This window comes from Tachypleus tridentatus, chromosome 4 (genome assembly GCF_004210375.1).
Source record: "Tachypleus tridentatus isolate NWPU-2018 chromosome 4, ASM421037v1, whole genome shotgun sequence".
In the NCBI taxonomy this organism is placed as follows: Eukaryota; Metazoa; Arthropoda; class Merostomata; order Xiphosura; family Limulidae; genus Tachypleus; species Tachypleus tridentatus.
Window position 1 is genome coordinate 52,163,223 of NC_134828.1, and position 26,786 is coordinate 52,190,008.

General features: G+C 33.0%; 1 protein-coding gene and 1 pseudogene across 11 annotated transcripts in view; one reads left to right on the top strand and one right to left on the bottom strand.

Moving 5' to 3' along the window:
- Window positions 1–2,641, top strand: part of LOC143249131 (E3 SUMO-protein ligase PIAS2-like) — a 118,342-nt gene extending 115,701 nt beyond the window's left edge. For all 11 annotated transcript variants that reach the window (XR_013027576.1, XM_076498485.1, XM_076498488.1 and 8 more), the window contains 2 exons: window positions 544–593; window positions 2,134–2,641. Coding sequence is in view for 10 of the 11 variants with exons in the window: in XM_076498485.1 (XP_076354600.1) it covers window positions 544–593; window positions 2,134–2,214 (131 nt within the window). In the remaining variant the exon portion in view is untranslated. The remainder of the gene's footprint in view (window positions 1–543; window positions 594–2,133) is intronic.
- A 5,264-nt stretch (window positions 2,642–7,905) lies between these two features.
- On the bottom strand, window positions 7,906–25,810 carry LOC143249133 (RNA-binding E3 ubiquitin-protein ligase MEX3C-like; annotated as a pseudogene).
- Between the last annotated feature and the right edge of the window lie 976 nt (window positions 25,811–26,786).

Consider the following 26,786-nt stretch of genomic DNA (forward strand, 5'->3'; position numbering starts at 1 on the left):
TATAGTAAAAAAAATCATATATTTATAGTATGCTAGTGACTGTAAACACACTGACACTGTGAGTTTTTACTGATTCAAAGCTAAGATAAAATCTACAATCTTATAGAAAAATAAAAAAATTCAGAAAAGTTTTAGAATAACATAAAAACATAAAAAAATTGATAATTAAAGTCTTCAAAGATGGTAAGCATTTTTAATTGTTTTAAAGAATATTACAAAGATATCATTTCAAAATTTTAGTTGTTTTGCAATCCACTAAAAAATTCATGCAGAAGATGTGTCAAATCAATACATTTGAATATGAGAGAGTTAAGCATATAATTTTATCATGATAAAACACTGGTATGTAATGTTTCTATGATGAGTCCAGTGTTCTGTAATCAAGAATATTGAAGTTTTGAAAATTTCCACTCATTTACTTTTGACAACATTGACAGGAGAAAATTAATAGTAAACGTATTCATTAGAGGTAACTTTCTGTTTTTGTACTTTAAGTGTAGTGAGTTAAACTTTGCAATAAATTTTCATGTATTCATTTTTCAGATTATCAAGATATTTATTCCATGCTTCAGAATGATGATAGTGAACAGCAGGTTTGTAGTATCTTTGATTTTTATTCATAGCTTAAAATTTTGGAAATCAACATGATTTTCAGGTATACAGCTATATATGAAGTCTCACTAGTTTCTTTATTTCTTTAAAATGGACTTAAATGACTGTTTATACCTTATTAATATATACATGATTTGTATATTGTTATTGAGAGGCCTCAGAAGTGGAAAATAAATTTTAAGATAAAGTGTCTTGCTTGTACGGTCAATAATTTCCTTCTGAATATGAGGAAACATGTCTCTTGGTAGGATAGAGGTAAGTCAACAGATTGAAAGAGCTAAAATCAGGGGTTTAATTCCCTTTGGTGGACACAGCAGATAGTCTGATGTGGCTTTTTTTTAAAATTCATTTATTTTGAGCAAACATTCTCCGTTGCTTCTGAATGATGATATGTTATCCAGTGATAATGTTGTTTGTTTAGCTTGATCTTTTGTTATTGTAATTAAAAATTATGTATGTTGCAACAATATATTCTACTACAGAAAATTAGCCAGTGTCATAGATTAAAAAAAGGTGGTGTCATTGTTTTAAAATAACTCTTCCAGGCAGTCCCAAGGCAATGATATTAATATAGTGAAACCAAACATGGACAATATATATTTTACAGTAAGGATTATCTTGTTTGAATAGCACGTTGCTTCATAACTCAAGAATTCTGTAGCTTTTGGAACATGTTCATTTAAATTGATATGTTTTCATAAGTTGCATAGCCATACTCATAATACAGATTGCATCATAACACATTCACAGTTGGCACAACATGATCTGGTCAGGTTGTTGAATTTCAGACTCATATTCACTTCAACCTTGCAACCAGTCATCATGATTCTACTTTTTATAGTCTTACTGATTTTCAATAAAAGATAATAAAAATGTTTTGAGAATTTCTTTTAGTAATTAAGTAAATCAAAACTTTGTATAAAGTATGGAAGGAGGAACTTTTATAAAGATTTTAAAATCTTTTACCAAAATACTTTAATTTTTGACAAATTTTATTGTTCTTAATGAGCTTTGAGAAATGAATATTGTAGTATAACTTCTATATTAAACTATATCAAATTTATATAACCTAGTAATTGTGTTTCTGTTTAAAGAAATTTTGACATTTAAATGAATGATACTTTCAAAAACCTTTGTAAATTATGCTTTTGATAATTTATTGGGTTAGGGATCCAAATTAGGTTGACTTTGTTTAAATTTAATTTTTAGAAAATTTTGACCAACCATCTAATTTTGATTCGACATTTATCAAAAGGTATAGAGAAAGGAATTTGTAAGATACTGTGCTCTTATGATTCATAAATGATAAAATTAACGTTTTCATTTAATGAAAGGAAGAAAAAAATGTAGAGAACCAAGGGTTAGTTTTAACAAGTTTCTACTTTAAAGACTAAATAAAGAGAACACAAATAATATAAAAAGATTATGTCCTTAAACCAATGATATACTTTGTGTAGTTTGGTCTTTGTTGCTTTTATTAGTTAAGTGTAACTAAAAATTCCATGTTTATTTTTATTTCAGTTGTCTGTAAGTTCAACATGGGATTCTGAACTTGGAAGACAACAAAGCACGACTTCACCAGATATTATTTCCCTTGATTAACAGTTTTCACTGGTGGATTTTTGTGAAATATATATGTATAGTTAGATACATACAATTTACATTTCATAACTGCAAAACCAATGACTGCTTGTGTTATGTTTTGTCATATTATCTTGTCATGACATTGTGAGTACTGGGCAAGTTTCAAACAAACATTTTCAACATTATTTTATAAAGCATTAGAAATTATTCTGTGGCCAAATAATTAAACACCAAAGACTATTATATGCAAAAGGTGGAATGATAATTTTTTGGAATAAAACAGAATATTTCTGCTTCATATCTGAAATCTATGCTACAAATCTGTCAAGATTTTGATAACTGGGCTGTAAATACATAACAAACTGCGAGTAAATATACAAGCATTATGGGAAGAGCGTCTTTATGTATTTTGAAAATAGCTAGAAATAAAAAGTATCTAAAATTATGTCCTTTATTTGTAGTTATTTAATTACTATATGTGTTATGAACTTTATGGAGTATTTCATTTCGTTTATTTTTTTTAAATAAATTTAATGTCCTTTGATTTGGCTGTATGTTGCTAGTCAGTTTGGATTGAAAGTACCACAAGTTGTTTCTTCCTGTATTTCAGCAGTAGCATTTAAGTTAAATATTCAGTGTTTTATTTAAAATAAGTGTTTTAATGGTAAGGTAGTGCATTGAAAACAGTACAACGTTTCAGTTTATTTTCTGTAACATATTTAAATTAAATGTAAGTATTGCATATATCCTTGGTTGTCATTATCTAAGGTTAATTATTATTTCTAGGCTTTATATCAGCTTATTCGAACCTTTCCAAGTATGTTGTACAAGGTCAAAAGTAATTATAATAAATCATCTTTTGTAATTTTAAAAGACCACATTTTATGAAGATTTTGAATTAAGCCAATTTCTATCTGCTTTTCTTTTTGTATGTGATTGCTTTATGTTACAACTTCTTATGTTATAACCATGTTTCAAACATAATTGACATTTCTAACAATACACTATTACTCCATCCTTATGATTCCTGTAGCTACCACTGCCAGGTAGGACAAACACTCGCAAAGATAGTAATAGATGCAGTTGATCACGTTATTAATAAACACTTCCTTTTCTAGAACAAAGTAATATAAAATCAAGACAGTAGTGTTTCATGTTTAAGTTTGACAAATTACGTGTACATGACATTGCCTGTTCTGTTGCAATATTATTAAAATGTTTTTCTCAGGCTAAATGTCATTGGAGCCAGAATAAAGTGAGAATCAACATGTAATCAGCATTAAAATCATAATGAAAATATATCAAGCAGAAAGAGCTATATTATTTCTTTTTCAGGTAAAACTGCCATCTTGAAAGTGATAAATCAAGATGTATTAAACATCCTCTGTTATGAAACAAATTTACTTCACTCTTTATGCTTTTTCATAAAGAACCAGTTGACAAAACCGGTTGTATTTTCAATTAAGCAATTTCAGTGCAGACTAGACAAAAAATTCATTATCCTAAACAATATATGACAACATATTCCAGATAAAAATGTTCACATTCGAAACCTAATTTTCCTGTGGGATGTGTGTCAAAAATCGTTTATTTTTATAATGTTTTGTCTCGAGCATTTAATTTAAGCCTTGCTAACCTGAATGTATTTGCAATGACATAGTTTTTCATAATTATTAATACACCTAAATAGTTGAATATTCGAATACAATGGACATTTTCAATTGTATACGTTACCAGTCGTTATTGTGATTTTAAAAAAACACGTGTGCGGTAATTCCCACACATGTATTAATTTACACATGTGAATTGTAAGGGTACTTAACACATCACAGGAAGATAGCAAAAAAAAAATTTACTCATTAACCTTAAAAATATTTGTGTTATATTAGCAAAGTTTTCATTTAGTCAAAACTATAAGAGGAAAGAAGAAACATAACACTATACTGCTCAAAAAGTGCATTTTGACTTTCTTATTCTCTTTCCACAAGGGCCTCATAACTGTATGAGCTAACAGTATAAATAGCGTTGCAATAATCTCCTCATTTATCACAATTTTTTTTTTTAGTTTTTTGGCGGGTCTCCAGTTTCTCTCTTTCTCAAAAAAAAATATATATATATCAGTTTGTCTCTCGATAATTTGCCCCTCTTTCAAAATCTTAATTTAATTGTTGATTTCACTTCATAAGCAAGAAAACCTTTTTCAAATACTTTTGATGCAAATCTCATATGCACACTAAGCATAACACGCAGTATGATCTAAGGTTCTTCACCAAACCTTGAACCCTCGAATACAACTTTGTGTAGAACGTACTACTCACAGTTTTTATCTGCAGTTATGGATGCTGATCACACGCCAATATCTCGAACAACAAATCGTGTCCAGTTAATACTTGTCAAAACGAAATGCTCAATTCTAAATGCTAAATCTGCTGTTTGAACAATTTTTCCAGAATGTTGAAATTGTTATTAAAAAGTTCTCAGACTTTTCAAATCTAGAATCTTTAAAAGCAGCTTTTTGGGCAAGCTTGATGTGATGATTTAAGGAATGTATTTTCAAAATTCATGTCTTTTATAACCAATGTGTGTGAGCAGCCCAAATGTGTGGCCAGAGTTGATTTTGGTTGTGCAGGAAACGCTTTGATTGGTAGTCACTTAGGTTAAATGCTATACAATTTTGTGAAACGTGCAAATCATTATAAAACTAAATTGAGAATTCAACTAATAAAACAGCACCGCAGACTTCATAAGGCAACTTCAATATTATATATCGACTTATATAATACATTTATTACTCAATAGGGTTTCCACTTTTCAAAAGAGAAATAGAAAACGTCTTGCGGCATTGTTTTTTTGAAAATTATAAATAATGCCCAAAGAACGCTTTGTTCATTTATGTGTGTGTGTAATGGAACAATATATTTTAGTTACATTTTAAAAAACATATTTCATTCAGTTGACAGTTATTGACACTAGAAGATAGTTGTATGAATCGTGGTATAACACATCAATAACATTTTTAACCAATTCTGATTGAACACAAAAAATGTGTTTATAAACGAAAATATCAAATTGTTTAAAACAGTCATTCAATAAAACATCAGACGAAAGGGGTTAAATATATGAAAGACAGTATGAGAAGTAACCCAATGCTGAACCATGTCAAGTTGTGAACATTTTTGTAACATTTACTGCGCTCATGTAATAACGTGAAAACATCACATTCCCTTAATATACAAAAATTGGTGCTAAATTATTTTGCAATAACAGTGGAATCACACTCGACACATTATTATACAGTAAACTGAAAGGATACTAGTGGACATTAAACATCCAAAAATTTTACAAAAACAACTCTTTCCAATACCGTTTTACAATACACGTCACAGATAAGGATATATGAAAAATATATAAATTCATAAGTAGAAAAAATTAACATCACAAACTTTGCAATTTTGAATTTCAAAAAGTTTTATATAAAACTTAGCATTACATACAAATTTTTATTTTGAATTTTGTCAAAATAATTTAACTGACTGGAGAAATTATTAAGTGTAATTATAAAAAAATATATGCCAAACAAAATATTTATGAATTCCCTCTATATACTATAAAATCGTAGCAAAAGTCCTTTATAAACCTATACTTAAAGCATTAATGAACAGTTCTTAGTTTTAGGCTATCTTTAACATATTTAAGAAATATTTAACGTTTTCAAGTAATATTAAATTACTAACACTTCAATATTTTATTCTATACCAACACACACAAAGAAATATACATTAATAATCGCATAAAATTGAGATTTTCCTTATATATAACAGTCTACAAATAGGTGTTTGCTTTACAGATAAAAATTCATTAAATTTCTTTACAATAAGAAACTGATGTACATCTACAGTACTCTGTTAACACTGTTGAAGTAATTATACAAGTTTCTAAGGGCTAAGAGAATCTTGAAAGAATATTATATATATATATATATCCATATATATATATGGATCACTAGTATATATATATACTCTTCAAAAAAAGAAACGCAAAAGGCAAAATTTGAGACAACTTGTTAACAAGTTTATTCCGGGTAGTTCTGTATGGCATGTGTGAAACTTTGCACATTCACTGCTGAACATCCAAAGTCTGCAAAGGCGAAGTCCACGCTCACTAGGTGAAGTTTAACGTCACTCAACGTCAATAACGAGTATGCCCCCCGTGAGCATCAATAACTGCTTGGCATCTCCTGCCTATGGAAGCGATGAGATGACGAATCACATCCTGTTGAATGGCTGTTCAATCAGCCTGCAAAGTTGCTGCAAGCTGAGGTAGAGTCTGCGGTTGAGGTTGTCGCCGTCGCAGACGTCGGTCCAACTCGTCCCAAAGATGTTCGATGGAGTTTAAATCTGGTGATTTGGAGGGCCAGGGAAGAACGTTGATGTTGTGGTGTTTCAAGAAGACAGCGGTGAGTTGGGCTGTGTGTGGACGGACGTTGTAATGTTGAAAAACGACGTTGACGTTCACCATGATGGGTTGCACATGGGGCCTAAGAATCTCTCGACGTATCGTTGAGCCGTAAGATTCCCTCGAATGTGCAAAAGGTCTGTTCTGGCATTGTAGGCGAAGGCAGCCCACATCATGACGCTGCCATCACCATATCTGTCAACATCCTGCACACAGTTTGCTGCAAAACGTTCACCTCGGCGACGGTAAACATGGGTCCTTCCATCCTGCCTACGAAGCATAAAACGTGATTCATCGCTGAACCAAACATGCCTCCATTGTCGATGAGGCCATAACCGATGTGCCCGAGTCTACTGCAGCTGTGCTTGACGATGTTGCTGGGTGAAGATGACGCCTCTGACTGGACGTCGAGGTGGGATTCCTGCATCTCGTAGACGGTTGCGTACGGCCTGATCGGAAATCCTACGCAGGCCTGGTATGGTTGAGGCAGTAGACGTCGCAGTGGTGGTCCTATCCCGAAGGTGACGTAACCGGATGTAGCGATCTTGTGCGGGCTTCTTGTACTTCCAAAGTACATAAGAAGAAAAAATAATTGAAAATAAAATTTTTATAAAAATATCAAAAAATACTGAAAACAAAAATAAGAATAATAAAAAATAAGGTTCTACCATATGGGATAAGGATGTTAAATAAACTTATTTTTATTTTTCAATTAATTTTTTCTTCTTTACTTTGGACAGTGGTCACCTTCCCAAAATGTCTACAGGCAGTGAAGGGTGATATAGATGTGGAACGTTGTGGGCTTGAGTACCCACATTTCCTCTCCTAATTTCTATTTCTACGTCTGTTATTTCTATTGCTGTTCCTTTATTTTATTTCTTTATGTGAGACTAGTGAACGGAGGTTGAGACTGAAAGATGGTGTATCCCAACTGCAATGTGGGTCCTACTTTAACAGTCACTTCCAAAACCTAGGGTACATTTTATATCCCACATTATAGCTTGTACCCTGGGATCCTTTCAATTAGTGCAGCGTTTCTTATTTTGTAATTTACTTTTATTTCGGCTTGTTTTGGTTATAACAAACTAATAATTTCCTTTTGATTTTGTTTACATAACTTTATCAGTATTAATTTCTTCTATCCGTATACATGTATACATATATATTTCAACCCCTTGTTGTGTGGGTCATAAAAGTTATATGAAACTAATAATTAACTGTCAATATGTAAAAGGTTAATTGAATGCGCGGCTTCTTAAACAAATTCACAAATCATTAGAACATACATGAACATTATTACTTGACATGTATAAAATCGAAATGGTAAATATATTTGTTTTAAATTTCTGTACATGAAGTCATGGAACACCTTAGGAGACTTCAGTTATAAATTCGAAATGCCTGACTTGTGAACTGGTGACAAATTGAACATTCAGCTTCGACCTTTTCACAAATACGACTGGCACATTTAAGACAGAACAGATTGTGACCGCAAGGTAGTACAGCTTCTACTATATCATTTTCAGAACAAACGATACATTTTTGCTTCCACTTTGGTCCTCTAGAGTCAAAGAAATCAGTGGAATGGCTAGATACTCTACTGGTGCAGTTAGGAAGAACATCATGACTACTTCGATTGGTTGCATCATGTGGAAGTAATGAAAACAAAGGAAGTAAAGAAAAAGAATCACTGACATCTCGAGATTGATGGCTAAAGGCCAAAGAATCTGCAAGAGAAGTTATATCAACATTGATTGAGTACTTTTTAGGATTCGAGAAAGTGACTAGTGATGTGTTTCTATGAACTGTAGTAGTATCTAAATTTCCAATCTCAGACCACACTGATATTTCTGGGCGTGAAGTAAATTGTGTAGTTACGGGCGATGACTCTCTGATGCCTTCAGTAGAGTCATAGAATTCATTAATATTGGTAAACTCACCAGTATAACAAAAGTCACTCAGATTGGGAACTTTATTCTTTGGCAAAAATTTCAGAATCTTTTTTTGAGATGACTCGTGCAAATTATTTTTATTAAAAGAATGTCCAAGTTGGTTCATTTTTAATGCGTAAGGAGAGTTCACGTTATTTGCTAACTTAAAGTTTTCTTGGGAATTTTGATCAGCTCCATTTCGGTAAAAAAACATTATTTCCATACGGTTGTACAAATTTTCCAGTGCGCATTGCTATATGTGTTTCTATTTCATATTTTGCGTTTTCCACGTTTTCATAAGGTCCAGTAATTTCAAATACGGGCTCTTTCTCACGACTTGGGATTACAATATACGTATTGGTTTGTTGTTGAATTCGTTTTATGGTGGCACCTTTGGACCCTACTACCAAACCAACCACGCAATATGGAACCCTAACTTGGACTGTGGTCTCTTTGGGAATATTAGAGTTACGTTCAAGTGCCACAGGGTTATTCATATTTTTGCGCTGAGCTCTTATATGACTAAAATGTTCAGCAGCAGATAAGATTTCTCCTTTGGCCCAACAGACATCTTCTTTACGTCCTGTTACAACAAATACAGGTTCTTCGTCTCTAAGAGGAGTTTTGATATAAGTATTGGTTTTGGCTCGTAGTGCTTTAATTTTACAACCTAAAAGAAATAACAAACGAAACAAGACTCTACAGCTCGATGTTTGAATTTTTACACAATAAATTTTATCGCTAACTTATTGGTTTACACTTTTCACACTGCACACAGTTTCTTATTTTATTTTTAATTTCTTGATTCTCATACTGTACTAGAATCTACATTAGGAGCAACAAGAGAAAAGTAACAGTTTGGTAACTGAAACCTTTTATTATTATTAGTTTCTCCATTAATACAAAAAACGATTGAAAGTTATTGAAGGATTGGGTATTAAAACAATAATTTAGTTTTGTATAATAACAGCATAACAAACTGATAAAACAATAAAATCATTTTATTGTTTTAAAATTAAATACATTTTCGAGAAAAAAATCTATCAAATTACAAAACAAATGAATCCGAATGAAACAAAAACTGCATCAATTTAAAAACCACAGATACAAGGAATAGACAGAAAGAAAATACCCTGGGAGCTCAAGAAATTGATTAAAATATATAAAAATAATTAAAGATTTGCACGTATTGATATTCATTGGACAGTAACAGTTTTTAATTCGCACATATTACTGTCATCTATTAGAGTTCGATAAAACAATATTTATTGTAAATATATTTTTACTACTTTGGGCCAAATTTACACTAAATAATTAAAATTCCATTCTTACAAAAGCTATCTAAAAAAAGTAGCTTCCACATGCTACTCAGGTGCAAGTTCTATTAGTTTATAGAGCTGTAAATGGGGTGTTGGTGCGTTAATTAGTTTATTCCGAAGCGATAAACTTCAACATTGTTCATTATAAGAAATGTCTTGAGATGATACCTTAAAACTGAATACATGTTTCTGGAAACCACTGACGGATTTCATTGGTAACCATCAGATGTTAAGAGAATGTAAGAGTTAAAAGTTGTTCAGTTCCTTTATTTTGCATTCATCTATGGCTTTTGTTATTACAAATGTCATAAATTAAGAATGAACAAGAAAACTAGCCAAAGGATTCAACAATAATTCTACAATAATTCAGTTTATCTCCCTTGTAGGTGTCGACAAAATGTCCAAATATTTCACACGCTGAGAAATCACCCTATTGAGTTCCTAAGGAAAAAAAAAACAAAGAAAAACAAAACAAAACTGATCATTCAAAGTATTCGTTACGATAAATTATGCTCATATATACTAACAATACGATAAATAGGCCGCTAACATTTCTAGTATAACCATTCAAAAATTTATAAAACGACAAGCCTACTTAATCACCACAAGATTTCTCCAGTTTTCTTGACTGGTATGTTGGTATGCACTTTTGATATTCCGATAAATATAAACAAATGTTTTATAAATGATAAACATATGTACGTACTTAAATATATTTTCAATCCAATTTAAACCAAAATACAGCGCTACATATTGATGAATAGACGGGGCAGTTCCTAAAGGTGAAATATATACTTTGTACAGATATAACATAAAAATAAGCAAAAAAAGTATTAAAAATTCAGGGGTTCGATTCCCCTCGGCGGACTCAGCAGATACCATGATATGGCTTCGCTATAAAAAAAAAAAACACACACAATATTAAAAATAATGAATTTTACAATGAGGTAAAATTCTGCTACAGAAAGTAATGAAACAATAATTAAAACCGCAGTCACAAATTTATAAAATTTAATCTCTACTTTGGCAGTTTTCTACACTTTTCTGTAAGCCAAAGTAAAGATTACATTTTATAACGTTGTAGTCGACGTTTTAATTCTTGTAGAAGTTATAGCTATGAGAAATATACTGCAAGTTTATATTGAATGTTTAAAGATGTTGTGTCCATTCCATATACATATAAAAATTGAACAAATAAATAGGAAAAAACTAAAAATTTAATGGAAAATAGGGATGGCTGGTTACTTGTAGAAATATTTGAACGTCGCCATAAGGTTTTATGTGGATTTTAGGCAAATGAACCAGGTAACTCATGCTACTGTTTTTCTGTGAATGCATTCAGACATTTGACTTTGGGCTATTGAAAAGTCAAACGGGACTATGATATTATATTCAAGACTCTTCTGAATAGTAGGGAAAGATTGTAGGAATTAAATGCCGTGCCATTAGGTTTGTGTACTCATATATCATTTTTTTAAAGGTGAATGGAGCTCCACTCTAAAGAATTGCAATGGGAAAAATGTCTGTATATTTGTGTATGACATACAAGTCTTTGGTTACGCATGCTTAAGCCGTTACCTATAATAGTATTCCAGTGCCTTGAGGATCTAGGCTTGAAACTGAAACTATGAAAGGTATGTTTGTGTATATGAAAATATAGATTACAGTAATATTTTGTTTGCTAATGTTTATATCCTGGATACCATGCATTGGTCAAATATATTGCAGCAGCAGCAGCAGTGATGACAGCCTATAAAGAGTAATGGCAATTCTGCATTTAAATATGTATTATAAACGACTAGCTGGAAAATGTTAGAGCAACTGAAGAACCTAGACATAGTTTTGGTTGTTACTTTGCTATGCAGCGAGGTGAAGATGCCACAGTATTATAAATGTTGTACTGATTTACGTATCGTCTAGTACGTTCATAGTCAGCTAGAAGTGCATCATTGCTATAGACCATACAAACATGGTAGTTTAACTGTGATGTTGCTAGTAGTCCTCAAAGCCCTATATCAGGATATACTTTATACACAAAAGTGTCACGTACTATTACAAATATGTGAATTTAGTTGAAGTGTCTGCATTCAAGTAAAGCCTGTAGATGATGATGCAAACGTTATACTACATGCATTTCCTATACGAACAACTGGTCAAATCGGTTGATTTATAAGTTCTCTCGTTAAAATGATTACTCTAAATATCAGTGGTCCTGTGTCCAAAACTGAGAAAAGTAATCAGAGTGTGCTGGTAATCATCCTTACTTTGCCAAGTACTCCAAAGCTTATCCACTGATTGACATGTCAATGTAGGTCATGATAGTCAATTGATTGAGCAACAGATAGCGCAGTTTAAAATATATGGAATAGTTTACAGGGATCATGGAACCAACTTCAATATAAATTTGCTTGACAAGTATTATATGTAGTGGAAATGTAGATCTCTATCATATTTAATTTGATGGTATAGATAAATGAGTAGAGCAGAACTGCAAGTTGTTGAGCCTCGATTCAGCTAATTTGGATGAGCACGTATTACTTGCTACAATGATATAACTCAGAAATGAATAACATTCAGTTGGTCGTTCTTCAAATCTCTTTGTCTTCAGACAAAGAGCACAGATCACAGTGGATCTGACATATAGCTTTCCATCTAGTTCAGATATGCCTGAGTGGCTGCAAATATATGTGTAATGATTGTATTATGTAATAGTTGACGTACATGGCTAAACTGGTCATACGTCAGAATAAATGCTGCAACAAAACAATGAGAGAAAAATTCTGAACATGGCAATTTGGTTTAAATATATTTTCCATATGCTTGCAGTATATAAGCAATTTGGTTATAGCATTACTATCTATATCGTGTCTGCTGACAACTGAAATAATGAATTACAATTTATAGCAGAGGTATGATATGCAACGAAAACGTTGACAAACAAACTGAAGTATGTATTATCGATGAGCTTCTCAAGAGCTGTATTGAAGGACGGCTGATATGGGTATTAACACTTTTACTAATAAAGATGACCTAAGAAGATCGAACGAATTGCTGTTCTCTGCTGTTCTTATTATTAAAGGTGTTAATACCCATACCAGTCGTCCTGAGATACATTTATTTACTTCAAGTGGATTTCTCGTCATCACGAATTACTTCTCAAGAACTGGTTATAGGAATCAAAAATGGATGATTAGACTGTCTCTGACCTGTTTCATATGATCTTAACTCAACTGATGTTCGTGAGGAATTTGATAAGAAAATATCAGTATTGGGATGGTTGCCTGCTTTGATAATCGTCTGAAATTACCTCTTACTATTATAGAGGCCTGGCATGGCCGAGCGCGTAAGGCGTGCGACTCGTAATTCGCGGGTTCGCGCCCGCGTCGCGCTAAACATGCTCGCCCTCTCAGCCGTGGGGGCGTTATAATGTGACGGTCAATCCCACTATTCGTTGGTAAAAGAATAGCCCAAGAGCTGGCGGTGGGTGGTGATGACTAGCTGCCTTCCCTCTAGTCTTACACTGCTAAATTAGGGACGGCTAGCATAGATAGCCCTCGAGTAGCTTTGTGCGAAATTCCAAAAAACAAAAAACAAACAAACTATTATAGTTTTAATTCATTGTTTATTCAGCAATTAAGACAGTCAGTTGATTGAATATTCAATGGTTGAGAGGGAGTGATATTACTTTTGAGCTGTTGAGCAAATTTTGATGGGACAATATTAGTCTAATGTTCTTCAATAATTTCTAAAGCTTATTTAGCGGAGTTGAAGTGTAGTGGTTCTCAAACACAGGTTCGCTACCAGGTACCAGCTTGAAGAAATATCTAGTAAAGAAGCCAAAAAAGAGAAAAAAACAGAAATGTATATCAGTAATAATTACATATGTGTATATTTATGATATAAAAATTCTAAATCATTTAAAACTTGTTTTACAACCATAGGTATAACTGCCAGCATTTTATGCACTTCATATTTAAAAGTTTAATACGTTATTATAGTTATAGATACTTCTAATGGTCCATATGATTTTCACAAAGATTTTTCCAGTCCATGCAGTGAGAAAGGTTGGGATCTGTAGTGGATTTTCTGTGAAGCAAATCATGTTAGACTTGTTAAGAAGTTGTTCTTTGAATGGTGTAAAGTGTTGGGCGTGGTGTAGATGCACACTTCACCTTACCACCCTCTGTCTGCTGGATTAGTGAAAAGTGTGATAGAGGATGTCAAGTGCATGCTTTCTACATTAGTCAACATGAATTGAGCTAGCTAGGATGAACACTTACCTCATGTTATGATAAAATATTGGGCAACATAACATAGACCAATAGGTTGTCCATCAAATATGCTACTACTCAGTTGAAAAGTGTTGCTTCATATAGACTTGGTGTATGTTTTTTTCACCTACAGAAGATGTTCCATAGTGTCCACATAAATATGTGGAAAGGTTAAGGTCTACATTAATTGATGTGCATTAGCTGTCACGACAATAGTTACAAAAGTCTTTCATATGACTGATGAAGTGATATGATAAGACAGTTAGGAACGGTTGGACCAGCAAACATTGTAGCTTTTGACTATGGCTGGATATGAACCCATCTTGTAATTTGATAAATCAGTATGTTACTGTACAGGTTAAAGTAGTCACAAGGCACATGGTATATGTCAAACAGTTGTGTGAGTTGTCTGAGGAATCTCTGGTAAATTGGATTGGTCAACTTCTAGAAGAGGAAATAGTCGAGTTAGATGAAGATAAAATCACTCTCAGATGCTTCTCTCAATCATAAAATTAAGTAACATCGAACTTAGAGGTAAGATTCAGTTCTGAATCTGGTTCATGGTGTTCATAGAACACTACTTGACAGCTCAGAGACCAAATGCTGCAAAATCCTTTTGGTCTTATTAGCCTTCAGGCGACAGAGTGGTAATTATACAATGTACCACCTAATAGTTTAGAAAGTAAAAGTCACAAGATATTTTTATTTGTGTAATCAAATTCATAACTATCATTCCATTTCATAGACATTAGTATGCAGTAGGCATCGGCTAACACCAACCATATTATATTCATATTCATCAAGTGTAAATCAGACAATGTAGTGTATGCATTATATATACAGAACATCAGTTGATAGCTTGGGAAACCAAGATTGCCACTTTCTCTTAGTCAATAGGTTCTCAACCTATTATTATCTTAGTTTATATCTTTATGTTCATTCCCAGCCGTATAATTTAGGATATTGGATTGGTCAACTTCTAGAAGAGGAAATAGTCGAGTTAGATGAAGATAAAATCACTCTCAGATGCTTCTCTCAATCATAAAATTAAGTAACATCGAACTTAGAGGTAAGATTCAGTTCTGAATCTGGTTCATAGAATTGCCAATTCCAATATCCTAAATGATACGGCTGGGAATGAACATAAAGATATAAACTAAGATAATAATAGGTTGAGAACCTATTGACTAAGATAAAGTGGCAATCTTGGTTTCCCAAGCTATCAACTGATGTTCTGTATATATAGTGCATACACTACATTGTCTGATTTACACTTGATGAATATGAATATAATATGGTTGGTGTTAGCCGATGCCTACTGCATACTAATGTCTATGAAATGGAATGATAGTTATGAATTTGATTACACAAATAAAAATATCTTGTGACTTTTACTTTCTAAACTATTAGGTGGTACATTGTATAATTACCACTCTGTCGCCTGAAGGCTAATAAGACCAAAAGGATTTTGCAGCATTTGGTCTCTGAGCTGTCAAGTAGTGTTTCTCTATAAGATGTTGGGTAATAACTATATGATTAACAACAGTTAAGGACAGCTGGTACGAACAGATATGATAACAAATGCCCCATCCCTTTACATAAATGAAGATATTGAGTAGGAGTTTGAAGACACAGGCAAAAAGGCTTTGTTACTTTTGCTTTCTGAGCCACCACGTGATTTGTCTGAAGTGAAATGTCAGAGAAATTTGTGAGAAAATAGTACATGGTCTATCAGAGTAGTAAAAGCTTCACAAAATAAACACATAATAATTGTTGGATTTTTTGTTGTTGATGAACCTAAAATAGCCGAGGAAGAACACTCAAAGGAATGGTTTTGAGGCTTGTTTAAGAGTATATTAATATATAATATTTTGACAGCACAAATAATTAATCTTGGTTTACAGGAAATTCTTTAGCTAAAGAAGTTCTCAGCCAGTGATTATTTGTTTCGAGATGCTTGAAAAACATGCTTAGATGACAATATTTTATTAAATTTTTAATATTTAATGAAATATTTAATAAATCACACAGTTTTCTTTATTATCTTCTTAACATTGTTTCATTGTAAGAAGCAGTTTAAGATATAGGAAAATGTAGAAGGTGATTAAAAGTAGTACCCATGTGGTGACATTTTGTTATTCCCATCATTGCTAGTACTAAACATCAAGTAACTGAAAGAAGCTCTTAGGGAAAGATAATAACAACGTTGGTCAAAAATGATTAGAGTATGAGCACATATGAACATATAGAAGTCATTTGAAAAAGTTATTAATTATTACTCAGTCTATAAAGGCAGAATTGTGGATGAGAGCAATAATTGTAGCTAAATGTTACAAACTCATTTTATCCTACATCTATGGCTCACTTTTTGATTTATTAGTTTAATCATATTTAAATATTCAACCTGGACATTTGATATCTGAGATAAAGTTCTGGATCAATTTGGCTATCTTGCCTTCAGTTAGTCAATGGCTTTTGCTTTCAAACTTATGTGATAAAATCTTCAAGAATTCTGTCATGGAAACCAACCTGATGTGTGTGACGTTCTGCTTATTAAGGCGTAGGATGCCTAGAGCCAGGCTGACCTTCCATTTGGTAGATCTCATATATAAAAATTTGTTGCTTGCAGACAAAACATTAGATATTTAGGACCTCATCAAATTGGATGTTGGGCTGATGCTCCTTCTCTTCGAGAAGAAAAACGCTACTCACCTTCATTCTTGCCAGATAGAATGGTGAAGTTAGTAATGTGACAACCAATCCAAAACTACACACTAATGAAGGAAAAATGGTGGATGTTTCAATATTCGGACTTCCTATTACAATGCTTTATTGGAGGATGTCTGACCTTCTAGAGGAGGAAGAATCAAACCTTGAGTGGGACTATTACATCATGAAACCAAAGGAGACTTTTCCAGAGTTTAAGTCACTTTGAGGGGTATCTGAGCGCCAGAAAAGTGAAAGAAATGGCTCATAACACTAAATTGACAATACCACTACCTAAAAAAGTAGCTTCAGTGGCCAACAAGACAGTGTGAAGGAAAATTATCAGCTGGATAAGAAGATCACATATAACATTTGACAGTGACAAGCTTCAAGATAATTTAGGAAGCTTTCAACTCAACAGTCGACTGAATTATGTCATCCACAACTTCAGAGAAAAAACCAGCAAAAACGGCACAGAAACTGACTAAAAGGTAGGTAAACTGATGTTGCCAACAATACTTGTGAATACCATTGCAGATAAACCTAACATCCAACATATGTATTTGTTGAAGTGTCACTGACAATAGAGACAAAGTGGGTCAAGGGAGGAAAATCAGCTGTAATGGGAACAACTCTTCCATCTCAGCTAGAAGGGGAAGGCTAGTTCTTGTGTACTGAGCTTGTATACATGAAAAGATCCTCGGTCAAGGATGGGGATAACATCAAGGCAACCACTCTATCTAATCACTAGAGGACTAGAAGATCTGTTGAATGACCTCAAATAGGACTGTCAGGAAAAAAATTTCGTTTTTTTTCGGAGAAAATAAATATTGTACATTCTCATTTTGTTTGAGCAATTTATGAAGCAAGTGAGTTCAGGAATGTTTTTATGAAAATTATTTTGTGAAATTTTACTGAACTAAATATAAATTGGTCAACAAGAAGTGCACCTTGATAACAACGAATAAAAATACATTAAGTTACATCGCAGTTAAAGGGAATGCTGAAAAAAAAATGTTAATTTTAAACGGAAAACAGCCAGACAGAAATGGAATGCAATATTAGAACAAGTGTTTATTGAAAGGTTATACTTTCAATAAGAAATTCTTGTTATTAATTTTAATAGTCTATCTTATCGACAATTACTTATGCTCTAGTCAAGCAAACATTCGTAATGTTCACAATAAGTGAGACATGAATTCGAAAAACATGCGAGAAACAGTATCTCATTTCTTGAGAGTAGTCTGTTAGAAAGGAAATCTGCAAGCGTATAAAAGAAACTAGAATTCTTGAGGTAGAATACTGAAACTAATAAAGCATCTTCAAAGTCAAGGGTTACCAAGTTTTGGGTGAGCTAAAGATCTTTAACTGTTATGCTCAAGGACGAACAGATAAATCCCGAAAGCTAACTGACTCTGAGCTATTTCATGATAGAGTGCAAATCACGTATACTAGTTCGTTTTCTGGAATCTTGAAAAAAATATCTCGTGTGAGTAACATAAAAGTTAACCTGAAGTACCCAACAGTCAATATCCTCAGAGTATTAAATAGTGTTCATTCAGCTGATTTGTCCACAGAGTCATTTAGCAGAACAGAAAAAATTCAGCACCCAACTCCTGAGTATTTTGCCTCCCTACCAGCTATCTAAAATTGTAATGACTTAATTGTAAAATGTACTTTAAGCCAAATATGTTTAGTTTGCTTGAATTATTAACAGTTACTGAACTGTTGATAAAAAAATATTAAAGGTTAATCCATTTATCTAATATCATTTGTTTATGTGTCACTATTATTGTGACATTGTTATTTATAAAAGTGCATGTCTTGTTTTATTTCATATTTTTGCCCGAGATCTTCATTTTTATCTAAATCCCTGGAGTTTTTTAACTGTTTGGTTAAAACAGTTTGTATTACAAACTACATTCGTAGTTTGTATTCTCTTTAACCTATCACTTTATTTGTTACTTTTTTTACTTTAGAGGTACCCTCTTTATCATCATTGTTAATGGGTTTACTTTGTATTTAGTCTAATACGTTTTATAAGTGGTTATTTTATGTATATTTCCTATATCTTTGTAAATGATTATTTCTTTTATGATTGATGTTTTAAATTAAATTTTTATAATTTTTCAATTACAAATTGAATGTCTTTGTTTTACAGCTGTTTGTTTAACGTTTTAATTATTTAACCATTAGTTAAAGGATTTTCTGTATTTGAGTGAGCTAATCAGTGCTAAAGGAGAAATTTGTTCTGTGATACTATGATTTTGTATAAAGATATCATTTATTTTGATATTAAAAGAGTTTATTTGCGCATCTATAATTTTTGAAGGATATTTACTTCATACTGCACTTTTATGTTTATAGATAAAGGGCTTTTTTGTATAATTTATCAACATTTTGTCTTATGTATAGAATGCTGGACTACGTTGAAAGGAGTTAGTGACTGTTAAAATATTTATATTGTGGTTTTCTATGTTAAAATGTGTTATGTCAGTTTTACTTTCATCAGTATTACATGGTTTATTTTTCACTTATGTATTATTCCGTGTGAATGGGCTCATTTTTGCATTTTAATTTTTTAAGGCTTATTTTTGTATTATATAATTAACTTGTCTTTGTTTAAATATTTTATAGCCACGTATTTGGTCCATAGTTTAAGCGTATTTTTGTTAAATGGATGTGATAGATGTGTGTCGTGTAAGTTTGTTTTTTTTGGAAACCAGAAAGAGTTACTGCAGTTCGTGGCTAGCAAAAATTTAAAGTTTATTGGAGTGAATATTAATTGTCGGATTTTGACAAGTCTGAAGTAGAGAGAACAGGAAAAGTGGTAATTGAGTATACTCTACATTTTTATGTTCTTGTAGTATTACATATTTATTCTGAATTTATGTTCTGTCCTGCAAATAAGTAGGTTTCACATAACAAGTGGTCGACAAGACCCTAAAGTGTATTTTGTTTCAAATTATATTTATTATATTGTTGTTCTTGAAAAACATAACACCTGTTACTGCCGAACAAGAACATTTCTTAATACGACAATGTGTAAAAACGTCAACAGTAGTTTTTTAGGTAATATCTGGATGTTTTGGTCCCATTTATGACGTAGAATGAGCAGTCACGTAGATAGTGAATATTGCTCTGGGTAATTACGAAGCTTCTTGGTAACTAAGCCCCATTGCATTTTGTCAGCTAGGTCTTGAATATAGGCCTGGCATGGCCGAGCGCATAAGGCGTGCGACTCGTAATCCGAAAGTCGCGGGTTCGCGCCCGCGTCGCGCTAAACATGCTCGCCCTCCCAGCCGTGGGGGCGTTATAATGTGACGATCAATCCCACTATTCGTTGGTAAAAAGAGTAGCCCAAGAGTTGGCGGTGGGTGGTGATGACTAGCTGCCTTCCCTCTAGTCTTACACTGCTAAATTAGGGACGGATAGCTCAGATAGCCTTCGAGTAGCTTTGTGCAAAATTCCAAAACAAAACAAAAAACAAACAAACAAGTCTTGAATATAATTTAGTTAGTACAGCCTGGAATTTTATATTCGTCTTGTCAGTTCCATGATCGTACACACACATTGTGCACATGTTTTAAGTCGAATAAAGATCATGTATTTTGACCTATATTTGTGTCCAGTCTCATGATTCTGTTTAACATCGACTCGATTAAGTAAGAAAGTTAATATAGTTCCAAAATCGCTATCTTTAGTGAGCTTCTCTTTATTTAGTAGATCTATATGATAGCTCTAATAATAGTTTAGTTCACCTGTATATACCACAGAGTAAGTAGATAGGAGAATATCTTACACATATTCATTCATTCAATCACCATTAGAATCCAACAAGGAACATAGGACCGCAATCGCTTGCGGATTCTTCAACAGGTATTTAGTAGTGTAAGACTAGAGGGAAGGCAGCTAGTCATCACCACCCACCGCCAACTCTTGGGCTACTCTTTTACCAACGAATAGTGGGATTGACCGTCACATTATAACGCCCCCACGGCTGGGAGGGCGAGCATGTTTGGCGCAACGCGGGCGCAAACCCGCGACCCTCGGATTACGAGTCGCACGCCTTACGCGCTTGGCCATGCCGGGCCATCTTACACATATACTTCTTGCTTAACTTCTAACATATCACAGGTGGAATTTATTATTAATTTTAAATCATGGCTGTTTCTATAAATAAAGAAGATTCCTGAGCATTGGTTATCATGCTTCGCGACCAGTGAACTATTTTGATAAACAGATAACCCCTGCTTTGGATCAAGCCTTTCTGTATCAATAAAATGACATACTCCTGGTGCTACCACTTAGTGACTGGACGTGAATGCTAAAATGGTAAACATTTAAATGAAAACACGTAGTAAAGGAAAATCTACATATCTAAAATAAATCTTGAATGAATAAATATATCGCATCAAAATAAAATTATTATTTTAAGAACTGTGATTGCTTTGTTTTTGTGCTGAATCCAATGGTGAGCAATACAAGAAAGAGTGGTTATTGTATTCACCATCAACAGGGTTAGTTCACTGCTTTGTTTGTAAACTTTTTGCCCCTAAATTTTCTTTGCGTTTGTTGAAAGAGAAGGAAGGGTTCAGTGACTGGCGATATACTATTGTAACTGATCATCATGAAAGAAGCACTACCCACTGAGGCTTTATGCTAACATACTTAACTCGCAGACAAGGTTTAGGCTTGCGACAAGAGTTGGAAAAACAAATTAAAGAAGAGAGCAATTACCGAGAATATGTCTTGGAGCATGTAAGAGCTGTTATTCGTGCGTTAGCTGAATGTGGCTTAGTTTTTCAAGAAACAGATGAAAAATTTGGTTCACTGCAGAATGAGAATTTTTAGGATCTGCTTGAGCTCATAAGTCAATTTTTAGCAGGGCACATTTTGAAATATGGAAATTCTGAAAAAGGAAATCCTTACTTGTCGAAAAACCACCTGGCTCAGAAGATTCGCGCTTTCATTGTTGATGAAGTAAATTATTCTGGTTATTTTAGTGCTGTACTTCGATACGTAAAAGAAGGGCAGCTTTTTAACCTTCCTGGAACTGAAAAGCCATACTGGTGAGGAAATGGTAAACCAGATATTGCAGTACTTACGTGAAGTTTACAAACTTAATTTTTCGAAATGCATGGATCAGTGTTACGACGATGCTGCTAACATTTCTGGGCGTTATAAGGGGATGCAAACAATTTTAAAAGAAAATAAGTTTACCATATATATACCCTGTGTAGTCCATTTACTAAATCTGGTAGGCCAAAGTGCTGTTGACTGCTGTCAAGTGGCAGTTAATTTTTTCTGTACAATGCATTTGCTCTATACATTTTTTTTCAGCCTCAACCAGCAGGTTGAAAATACTTAAAGCTTGTCTTGGAAATGAAAGTGTGTTAAAATCCCTCTCTGATACCAGTTGGGAGGCACATTCTATGGCAACAACAGCAATTTTGAAGTCTTTAGGAAGCTTTAGAATGTCTAATTGAAGACCAGTCACAAAAGGGAGACACTAGAAGCAGCCAATACTGCAAATAGGATGCAAGAGCTAGAATTTGTTTTTATGTTGATCATAAAGGAAGTCAAATTCTGCAAAACGAGGATGTGAACTAGGATGTTAGATGACCAACTACGCACTTTAAGGAATGACTGAAAGATTTGAAGCAGTTGCATAGGAAATACTACCAGATGTTGATTACAACGCAGCTCAAACTCGCAAAAGTGTCAGAAAGAAGGTACTCAATGATGGAAATGCACAAGAAGTAGATCTGAATGCCAGAGATAAATTTCATCTCACTAACTTCTACACAATTGTTGACAAACTAGAAACCCAGATGAGAAGAAGAGGAGAAGTGTACAAAGAAATAATAAACAGATTTTCTTTCGTAAGTGATGTGTCAAATGAGGTCACTTCATCTGTTGAAACTGAAAGGTACTCTCAGTGTTCCCAAAAGCTAATTGATGCTTACCCAGAGGACTTGGACACTAATCTCTCTGCCAAACTTCAGCAGTTTCACTCATATGTGTGCCACAAGTTCAGAGCAACAAAAACTGTAAAAACCAGATTCAGTCATGGTTTATAAAATAATTTCAGAAAACAAAAGTGAGTGTGCGTTTCCAAACGTAGACATTGCACTGCGTATGTTTTTAACATTAATGGTCACAAATTGCACAGCTGAGTGTTTATTTTCTCAACTCAAGCATATTAAACATCCCAACAGAACAACTATGCGAAAAGACAGGCTGGATGATTGGCACTGCTAAGTTTAGAAGCAGATTTGTTACGCCAAATTAGTTTTGAGAACTTGATCAAAGACTTTGCAATTAATAATTCTAGAAGAAAACTTTTTAAAATTTAACTATATATTAAGATATAAGTAAATAATTTGCTTACAGGGTTTTAAGTTCAAAGTAAGAAACTGTTAACATCAAAGTAAGAATTTTTTTATTACAAGGGTTTTGAGTAAATTTTTCATTTTTGTTAACATCAAAGTAAAGTGTGAATTTGTGAACATCAAAGTGAGAATTTTTAACTCAGAGTGAAAACAAATATACAGTAAAAATAATTCTATTTAATTATCATTAATCAAAGAAATGATTTCCCTCATCGTTTCTAAATAAAAGGCTTCAGTCATTGCTTGATTTTGATTCATGCCCAATCTGTTAAATAAATAAAATAAGTTTGTATTTAATATAGTTGTGGAGTCTGAACTGGAAGAAAATTGAAGAAGGGTTATAAATTTTCAAACTTTTATTTCACTTTCACCACTTATCGAGTCTTAATGTCTTGTCAGTTAAACAATAGAGAGACCGAGGAGCACACCATTGTTGGGCTATGTATCACAGTTTATCAACCACGTACTTAAGATCAGGTTGACAAGAGACTCAAGAGATCGTTGCTTAGGTACATTTGCACTAAGAGCAACAGTATTGTTGGAACTAATGTAAGTCATTAAAGGGAATCCAACAACACCTACGACCTAAGTTCAAAAAATAATCAATTTTTAAATACCATAGACACTTGCAGCATTTGATATTGTACACCTTTCAAAACTTAGGTGCAAAATATCAAGCTGATTTTGCTGTAGGCTTGTGAAACAATAATATGAACTTGTGGGCAAAATTTGATTTTGTCAAACAAAATGGTGAAATCACTTATTTGGCTTATAATCAGTGTTTTGGTGGTCTTAAATATTATCGTGATTCACAATATTCACTTATGTCTGCCCTAAAACGCGTGAGTACTTTACTATAAAAATGCGATGTGAACAAAAGGCTAATGTAAATATACTATAGTAGACATTTGTACAACATATTAAATGTTTATCAAAGGTCTAACGCTAGTTCGCAGAGTAGTATTATAAACATATTTTTGATAGTACTTAGTACGGTAAAGTTTAGATGTAACTAAACTAAAGTAAAAAACGTACACAAGTTACAGCCTGAATTTATTTCTTTATCGAATATAGGCCTAATAATGGCTTAACTAATGTTAGGCGTAAGACAAGTGAATTTATCGATTTCGGTGCCTGCAATTAGAATTCTTTTGTATTTTTTATCTAAAGAATTATTGTTGCAATTTTATTTAGAATTGTTGAAACAGTGTTAGAATCATTATTTTTACTTAAATTTTGAAATTTAATATGCACGTGCATTGGACAAGTTAAAGGTGCTTATGGTCATAATCAATCAATAGGCCTAAGTCTTGTGTTAAAACGACGTTTATGACTACAGTGGTATGTATGCCACTATTAACATCAGTTTATTGATTCTTAATTAAATTAATGTAAACAAGAGTTTTAAACTACCTTGTAGAGATAAAGTTAAGGAATTGGTTTAAAAGTAGCTGGCCTAGCGAAAAAGAAAATACAAATTACGATCAAAATTGTCAATTAACTGTGATAGCCAGAACAAGCTTTTCTCAGAAGAGAAAGCAAGTTTAAGTCATTCCGAAAATGAGTAGGTAGTGAGATATTGTTCTTTGGATATTTACAAGTATAACAATATAGAAAAAAATGATGTGCTGTTACGAATAAGTTAAATATTACAAATATATTTTGATGTATTGTTTGAACTTAAAGCAAGTCTTTAGTCGATTATTCACTAAGTTGTATAGCGCTGTCTCTGGCTACATAAATAACTCAATATTCGACCTAAATATTCTTGTATACAACTTTATCAACTCACTATATGCAGTATTATTTAAGAGAATGCACACGTTTTTCATTTAATTGAAAACATTAAAACTTTTGGATAACAGCAAACAATTTTCAATAAAACAAGTACTTCCAATCTCAAATCACACTATACATTTTTAAGAGCGCCCGTAAGTTTAACTTTGTAGCTTAACGTACAAAAGGTGATGTGATCGCAAAGTGCGTGAAAGTCGGATCGGATGTTTCCGAGAGATCGGGGTCTTTCGACCTTTGGTGAAACGGCAGTATGAGCAACAAACTGAAATTTAATTATATTCCTTAAATAACAAATTTTACCTTGGCGCCCAACTATTTCAGCTACGTGTTCTGACGTTGGTACTGGTACACACTCTGTTGTGTTTTGACTCATTTTTCTTCTTTCATCTGGGCTAATTGAAAGATACAAAGGTTCGTTTTTCTTCATTACTCCAATCATTGCCAAATCCAAAGCCAAGTGCAGCGTTATTGGTTCTCTATTGTGCTATCGACTTCCATGTCGTCAAATACGCCAGCACACGATGTGAGGTTGTAATGAACAGAACGTAAATATAAGTTTTAAATGTAATAATATATTTATTTTCCTTAGTGAATACTTTCTCCCCATTCTCTTACCATGCACCATAGTACAAAATTCACACTCAGTGTAGCCTAGGCCGCCTTGGATGCAAAACAACTGTGACGTCACAGTAATGTGCGCAAGGCAAAGCAAGCTTTGCTAATGGTTGAGGTTCAGAAGGGTATATTACTGATAACAGTTTGAGGATAAAAAAATGGAGTATAACCTACTGTAATTACATTAGTTCATTTTGCAGCAAAACGAAATGAAAAGGAAAGAAAATAAAAATTATAATGTTAAATATTTGAAATATTGACGCGATGACACTTTTCTGTTTTTAATCTTTTTGTTAACAGTAACAAAACTAATAAAAATAAATTGTACACTCAAACAGTATTGTGATCCGATGTCTGAATTTTAGATTGTTCATTTTTATAATTCGGTCACAAAATAGCACTTGGATAATACATGTATATATATTGGTTACATGTTCTCTGGTTAATACCATTTTCTAACTTAAAAAAACAAACAAACTATGCAGATGGCTGGAGTAACGCACGTGACTTCCGCAAAACTCTTTTTTTTTTTTTTTCTCTCTCTCTCTCTCTCACCTTGAGGTAATTATCAGAACAGAAATAAATGTAGATTGCTGTAGTAGAGTTAGACAGTATCGTTTCTTGACAGGTCATTAATTTTTGGTTGAGTATCATTTCTTGTAATGATTAGAAATAAAACCATTACCCTTTTCTACAGGAAGTACGGGACGTCACAGTAATTAATTGCTTACTTAAAAAATTCTAACGTTTTGTACAATTCTGTTTTCTGTTGATTTTCCCCGATCAAATGTTCATAAACATGAATAAATTTAACGTTACAGACAGTTACTGTTATCACATATTAATTCGGGTTGTGAGTGAATATATGTGTTTGTTTATCCAAGAACTTCCTCTATTGTTTTTTAGCTAGGAGGACGAAATTTGTTGTGGGATTTAAGGAGGGGCACAGATAAAATATGTCCGCAAGGTCACCAAGGAACAATGGCATCTAAAAATAGGTTTTCAGTGGCGCTAAACTCGAGTCGGAATTGTGTTATTGGGATGTCGTGAGCATGGTACACATGCTCAAGTACCATGGGCTGGTGTACTTACACAAGTGGG